The 7500-nt window shown below is 42.7% G+C and overlaps 2 protein-coding genes and 2 non-coding genes across 4 annotated transcripts in view; 3 read left to right on the top strand and 1 right to left on the bottom strand.

The window, feature by feature from the left end:
* The window catches only part of rps8a (ribosomal protein S8a), a 3646-nt gene extending 429 nt beyond the window's left edge, over positions 1 to 3217 (top strand). Inside the window, exons 2-6 of the mRNA XM_058413522.1 lie at positions 532 to 638; positions 1413 to 1512; positions 1977 to 2152; positions 2718 to 2847; positions 3059 to 3217. Of these exons, the coding sequence (XP_058269505.1) occupies positions 532 to 638; positions 1413 to 1512; positions 1977 to 2152; positions 2718 to 2847; positions 3059 to 3168 (623 nt within the window). The 3' untranslated portion in view covers positions 3169 to 3217. The remainder of the gene's footprint in view (positions 1 to 531; positions 639 to 1412; positions 1513 to 1976; positions 2153 to 2717; positions 2848 to 3058) is intronic.
* LOC131368571 (small nucleolar RNA SNORD46) lies at positions 1228 to 1334 on the top strand. Its single transcript, XR_009207141.1, has one exon. It is a non-coding gene; the product is annotated as a small nucleolar RNA SNORD46 (small nucleolar RNA).
* LOC131368570 (small nucleolar RNA SNORD38) lies at positions 1572 to 1646 on the top strand. Its single transcript, XR_009207140.1, has one exon. It is a non-coding gene; the product is annotated as a small nucleolar RNA SNORD38 (small nucleolar RNA).
* A 984-nt stretch (positions 3218 to 4201) lies between the features above and the next one.
* Positions 4202 to 7500, bottom strand: part of best4 (bestrophin 4) — a 115558-nt gene continuing 112259 nt past the window's right edge. Inside the window, exon 11 of the mRNA XM_058412874.1 lies at positions 4202 to 5820. Within this exon, the coding sequence (XP_058268857.1) occupies positions 5520 to 5820 (301 nt within the window). The 3' untranslated portion in view covers positions 4202 to 5519. The remainder of the gene's footprint in view (positions 5821 to 7500) is intronic.

Below are 7500 nucleotides of genomic sequence, written 5' to 3'. Positions count from 1 at the left end.
AATGCTGGAAAAAGGCCTGGTGCTAATTAGCCGATTAGCTTCATGAGGCGCTGTAGAGACTGGATCACTCCGGACTGCGAGAAACTTTTACACTTCTTTCTGTTTAGCTGTCTTTTAATCTATAACTTGTATATTTATCCTGTTTTATATTGAATATTATCGTGTTATGGAGGTACTTGTCCATGAGTAAAAGTTTAAGCTGGTTATTGAGCTCATGAGCATGCTCCTTATCATTAAAATGTCTGTTAGTTTACACTCATAACTCGCTGCACCGGGTCTCTACTGAGAGATTAATCCTTATATCTGTCTCAGAATAGGAAAATGTGTTTACTCCACTCAGGCCAGGTGTAGTGAGGGTCTAAAGTGTGTGTTTCTGGAGCTCGAGTGTGTGATGACTTTATTGCGGAGTCTGAAAGCAACATGCTGAGACTCACCTTGGAGAACTGACCACTCGAGTGTGTGTTTGAAGTCTTCAGTCTGCACCGTGACATGATGTGAGCACTGACCGTTTATTTCTCTTTTGAAATAAAGGTATCTCAAGGGACAACTGGCACAAACGCCGCAAGACCGGCGGCAAGCGTAAACCCGTCCACAAGAAGAGGAAGTATGAGCTCGGACGGCCTCCATCAAACACAAAGGTACGCCTGAGATCTCTCTCTCACACACTGTACTCCTCAACTTCACTGTGGCTCTCAACAGAATCTTTGTTCCTGAATCTGTGGGGTGCAGGGAGATGAGCTCAGCAGCATCGGAACATCTCGAGGATTGATGTAGTGACAATGGTGAAGTTTGATGAAAGTGTGAGGGTGAACACTGCCATGATACTCGTCTGTAAGAGACCTCTTTAGTTCAGTGAAGAGCTTGTATTTCAGGGTGAGTGTAGAGGTGATCCTCACCATGTGGTGTGTGGGGAAAACTCATCATCTCAGGGTCACAGAACCCGAGTTTATCAGACTCGTACAGTGTGAGACTCTTGGTGTGTTTGTGCCATAAATGAGTTCTGACACAGTTAAACCACGAGTGTTTGATTTTGAGCCTCGGGTTTCCTGGACCTGTTTTCTGTAAGTGCTGTGGTTTCTCTGCTGCTCTGTAGCTGGACTTGATTCACTTTCTGTATCATGAGTATATCCACCACAAAGCTCCTTTATTTTATCACAAAAAATGATCCGGATGTTCAGTAGTTTCTATGGTTACTGTATTAATTGTCATGGTGATCAGCATGGTGTCCATGTGAGTGATGTAAACACGTCCTTAGGTTGGTCTGTATTTGACCGTTTTGGTCAAAGCTTTGGACCTTCCGATGTTAGGATCTGTCATAGTTACACTGACACATGGACACGCTGATGGTGGTGGTGTGGTTAGACTTGATTTATTTTTGTTCTTTTAAATTAATTCATTTAATTTCCTTCCAGCTCGGCCCTAAGCGCATCCACACAGTGAGGGTTCGTGGTGGGAATAAGAAATACCGCGCGCTCCGTCTGGACGTGGGCAACTTCTCCTGGGGCTCTGAGTGTAAGTGTGTGTTGCTCTACAGCAGGTGGAGTAAAGAGATGAGAATGTCCTGCAGGTCAGTTCAGTGATGAAACCATGTCCAGTTCTGCTACTGAGTGCATGTGAGTGACACTTATGTTCCAACTCTGAGGAACTGACCTGCAGCTCAAATCGTCCAGACATTCAGTAACGAATACAGGTTCATCTTGTCTGAGACATCAGGCACGGTTTACAGAACCAGAGCAAAAACAAATCTGTAAATTAGGGTCTGTTCATTTTTCCTAAATCTTATTAGAATTAGACTGGAGCCTTTCAGTAATGTTTAATTAGTAAATTCAGTGCTGTTAATGTTAATTACTGAGGGGAAATCTTTATCCTTATTAACGTGATTATTTTGCTTTATTCTGTTGAGGCAACGGTCAGGCCCTCTGTCCTGTTCATCAGTGTGAATGGGTCAAATTAATCAGGTCTGTTGATGGTTACAGGCTGCACCCGTAAGACCAGGATCATTGATGTGGTCTACAACGCCTCCAACAATGAACTGGTCAGAACCAAAACCCTGGTGAAAAACTGTGTGGTTCTGGTGGACAGCGCCCCCTTCAGGCAGTGGTACGAGTCTCACTATGCTCTGCCTCTGGGTCGCAAGAAGGGAGCCAAACTGGTAGGTTTTCACTGTTTATAAAAACACAACCCTCTGTTCTGACTCAACTCAGGTTTAAATCATGTTTTAGTTGCTTAAACATTTAGCCTTTAGGAGTGGTGAAGCTGAGTAATACTGCCCCCTAGTGGCATCACACTAAATACTCCACATTAATTCTTCAGCCTGTGTTTAGACATAATTCAGGGCTGGTTAAGAATTAAACCCACTTATAAGTGCAGATACACACAGTAGTGTCTGTGTATGTAACTGTGGTGTGTGTGTGTTTATTCTCTAAAACCAGTCAGGTGTTACAGGATTAAAGTTAATGCTCTGAAAGAGTGTGAGACAGTGTTAGATGGTCTTTCTGTGATGAGATCTGTGTCCAGTTCTGCTCCTGAGTGACTCTGATGCAGTCCAACACTCTGAGAAAGACTGAAGGTCATATTAGATACTGGAGTAGGTGGAACATCTCTCAGATGTCTGGAATAACTAAAACCTGTCTTTTTTTTTTTTTATTTCTACACTGATTTCACCAGAGTAGTGTCAGATTATGTCCAGGTCAGTTATGTCCTGCTTTCTCCTGCAGACCCCTGAGGAGGAGGACATCCTGAACAAGAAGAGGTCGAAGAAGGTGCAGAAGAAGTTTGACAAGCGCAGAAAGAACAGCAAGATCAGTCCTCTGTTGGACGAGCAGTTCCAGCAGGGCAAGCTGCTTGGTGAGGCTCGCACCAGCGCCACATCTTCACACTGTGTTTCCCATTAATGCCACTCATGATGAAATTTATCCAGTTCTGCTACTGACACCTCAGTGACGAACTCTTACCACTTTCTGACCGAAACATTCTTCATGAATACACAGGTCACTTCTGTACAGTGTGCTAATGGCTAACAGGAACTTTTTTTTCCTCTCTCTTTCTATTTTCCCAGCATGCCTTTCTTCCAGACCGGGACAGTGTGGTAGAGCTGATGGCTATGTTCTGGAGGGAAAGGAGCTGGAGTTCTACCTGAGGAAGATCAAAGCCAAGAAAGGCAAATAAATGTACAGCTCTGTTTGATACGACCACCATTAAAAGGAAAACCCCCACAGTCCTGTCTACGCCTCCTTATTTTAATGTCCTCAGGAAACCATATGACCTGGTGTCCTGGAGAAGGGCTCATTTCCTGCTGGAAACTTCCTGTTAGTGAAGATTATTCATTAATGTGAAATAAAACTAGTGTCACTGGTCTGAGTGTCGTTATCGAGTTAAACTGGTTTATTAGAGAACCACTGAAACATCAGGTTGATCTGATTCCTTCTTGTTAGTCCAATCTAATACTTTACAAGTGATGTGGTGATTAGAATGTGTTCAGTTTTAGATGTAGAAAAGTAGAATGTGTGTTTTAATTGCTATACATGACCTGTCTAGAGGTGTGTGTGAGAGATCTGTATAGCAGTTTAATTTTATTGACCTGTGATGACTGAATAAGGACTAAGTGTAGATCTTGGTGTAATGGCAGTCCCTGCTGCCCAGAGTCTCTGCAGCTTGATGCGGTGGTGTGTTAACCTCCAACATGAATCTGAATAGCTGCAGCACTTCCTGTGTCTGCAGTGAGTCTCTACACCACATCATGATTCACCTTCCAGTTTATTTTGTGTAAACGATCTGACTCGTCTTTTCTAATTGGGTTAATGATTTTGCTCCCAATAACAGACTGACCCTACACCCTGAGGAGTAAAGCAGTGTGTGACTTTAAATTCATCTATACATCAATTCTGTTTGAATTAAACTGGACCTCTTAGATGTAGTAAATGGAGCAGGAGCTTCCAACTCGACTAGAACTTCAGCAGGAAAACTGAAACCTGAACATTAAGAAATTAGGCTTTTAACTGAATCACATTAATGAGGAACAGCAGAACCCTGGATGATGGTGATTGATTTAATGCCAAAGAGTGAAGCTCTGAAAGAACCTCATCACATATCCTCTTCTCTCTGGCTCTGAGGGATGGACTGGACATCACCTTCATGATTTAATGCAAGAATTAAAGATAAATATAGCAAATGAAGATGTTGAGGTGAAGGAGGAAAGAGTCTCAGACACACTTCCTGTTATGTGATGGTGTGGAAGAAGCAGTGAGGTGTCTGTGACACACAAACACACACTGTACAACATGAGGGACTTCATATGTGAGAAATAAAAGGTGATGTGAAGGCGATACTGGAAAAAAAACACTGCAGCAACTTCAAAGGTTTTATTCGTTTGGACTTTCGGGTCACATGAAAGCTCGTGCTCCAAGTCATCACTGACCATTGATCATTTTATTACACTTTAAAACTGATGATGTCTAAACCATGGGCAGTGTGTGAGATTTATCTGACTGACCTACACTCGGATCATCTTCTCCTCTGAGAAACCACATCACACTGAAGTTACAAAGCTCTTCAGGACTGATTTTCATACACTATATTGCCAAAAGTATTGGGACACCCCTCCAAATCATTGAATTCAAAAAAAAAAAAAAAAAAAAAGGGTTTTTCCTTAGTTCTAGTGAAAGGAACTCCTAATGCTTCAGCATGAATTAGAGCGGCGAGTCAGGCCACAAATTTTGGGACATCTGTCTTTACCTCCACATGAATGTAATTTGGAGTTGTCCCGCCCTTTGCAGCTATAACAGCTTCAACTCTTCTGGGAAGGCTTTCCACAAGGTTTAGGAGTGTGTTTATGGGAATTTCTGACCATTCCTCAAGAAGCGCATTTGTGAGGTCAGGCACTGATGTTGGACGAGAAGGTCTGGCTCTCAGTCTCCACTCTAATTCATCACAAAGGTGTTCTATGGGGTTGAGGTCAGGACTCTGTGCAGGCCAATCAAGTTCCTCCACACCAAACTCACTCATCCATGTCTTTATGGACCTTGCTTTGGTCACTGGTGTACAGTCATGTTGGAACAGGAAGGGGTCATCCCCAAACTGTTCCCACAAAGAGCATGAAATTGTCCAAAATGTCTTGGTATGAAGCTGAAGCATTAAGAGTTCCTTTCACTGGAACTAAGGGGCGGAGCCCAACCCCTGAAAAACAACACCTGAACTGAATGATCTGGAGGGGTGTCCCAATACATTTGGCAATATAGTGTAAGTCAATCTCAGTCTAAGACTGTGTTTCAGTCCCTGACTGAGAATGTGATGATTTAGAGACACTACTGACACTGACCACACAGCTGTACAGAAATCCAGATGTGGATTTAATCTGGTTTATAAACACCTCTGAATCTACATCTAGAATTAACGTGGATTAAAACACATCACAATGTTGTTCCTCTGAGGTTCCAGCGGTGAGATGAATGAGGATGAAGGTTATGGAGCAGCATGAGAGAGTGCAGTGTGGTGTTTATTCTCTACACGTCTCCTGAGGCTCAGGTGTTTACGCCGTCTCGACTCCCAGCGGTCTGGACTTCATCAGACGTCTCCACAGCCAGCACACACTGCGTCTGCGCCGTGTCCTCAGGCTGCTCTGGACAGTGTGTTTTATTGGGGATCATGTCCATTCCCTCAGCATCTCCATCATGCGTCTTCTCATCAGTGTGTTTGCAGCAGCAGCAGCAGAGATGCTTTCTTCGTCTGCTTTTCTTCTGTTTCTGTGCAGCCGAAGGCCAGACGCTGATCGGCAGCATCCGACTGTCCGCCATCACCTCCTCCATGTCCTCCTCAGTCATTCTGATTAACAAAAATATACAATTATTCAATGAAATCAGGATTAGAGCTCATCAGTCACATCTCAGCTGAACTCCAAACACAACACGCTAGTATGAAGAATGCTCAGTTATAGGAATGTAAAGTTTTTAAGTTTTATAAACTTATTTATTTTAACAGAAAAAAATTTAAAAAGTCCAGGGTTGATGTTCAGTGCCTGAAGTTTGCTTTTTTAGTTTTGTGCAGAAGCTACGACGCTAATGTAGCTAACTACAGAAGAGGAGCATTTAGCCTTCAGATTAGCATCATGAGGAAATCGGCAGTGTGCCTCTGTGTTCTGCTCACACCATCAACCAACATCATACTGAAATTACACACACACACACACAAACACACACACACACACCATCAACCAACATCATACTGAAATTACACACACACACATACAAACACACACACACACACCATCAACCAACATCATACTGAAATTACACACACACAAACACACACACACACACCATCAACCAACATCATACTGAAATTACACACACACACACACAAACACACACACACACACCATCAACCAACATCATACTGAAATTACACACACACACACACACCATCAACCAACATCATACTGAAATTACACACACACACACAAACACACACACACACACACCATCAGCCAACATCATACTGAAATTACACACACACACACACACACACACACACACACACACACACCATCAACCAACATCATACTGAAATTACACACACACACACACACACACACACCATCAACCAACATCATACTGAAATTACACACACACAAACACACATACACACACCATCAACCAACATCATACTGAAATTACACACACACACACACACCATCAACCAACATCATACTGAAATTACACACACACACACAAACACACACACACACACACCATCAGCCAACATCATACTGAAATTACACACACACACACACACACACACCATCAACCAACATCATACTGAAATTACACACACACACACACACACACACACCATCAACCAACATCATACTGAAATTACACACACACACACAAACACACACACACACACCATCAACCAACATCATACTGAAATTACACACACACACACACACACACACCATCAACCAACATCATACTGAAATTACACACACACACACACACACACACACCATCAACCAACATCATACTGAAATTACACACACACACACACACACACACACACACCATCAACCAACATCATACTGAAATTACACACACACACACACACACACACACACACCATCAACCAACATCATACTGAAATTACACACACACACACACACACACACACACCATCAACCAACATCATACTGAAATTACACACACACACACACACACACACACCATCAACCAACATCATACTGAAATTACACACACACACACACACACACACACACCATCAACCAACATCATACTGACATTACACACACACACACACACACACACACACACCATCAACCAACATCATACTGAAATTACACACACACACACACACATACACACACCATCAATCAACATCATACTGAAATCACACACACACACACACACACACCATCAACCAACATCATACTGAAATTACACACACACACACACACACACACACCATCAACCAACATCATACTGAAAT

The sequence above is a fragment of the Hemibagrus wyckioides genome, linkage group LG17 (assembly GCF_019097595.1).
Source record: "Hemibagrus wyckioides isolate EC202008001 linkage group LG17, SWU_Hwy_1.0, whole genome shotgun sequence".
In the NCBI taxonomy this organism is placed as follows: domain Eukaryota; kingdom Metazoa; phylum Chordata; class Actinopteri; order Siluriformes; family Bagridae; genus Hemibagrus; species Hemibagrus wyckioides.
The sequence above is the reverse complement of the archived record's forward strand: the minus strand, read 5'-3'. Positions and strand labels throughout refer to the sequence as shown.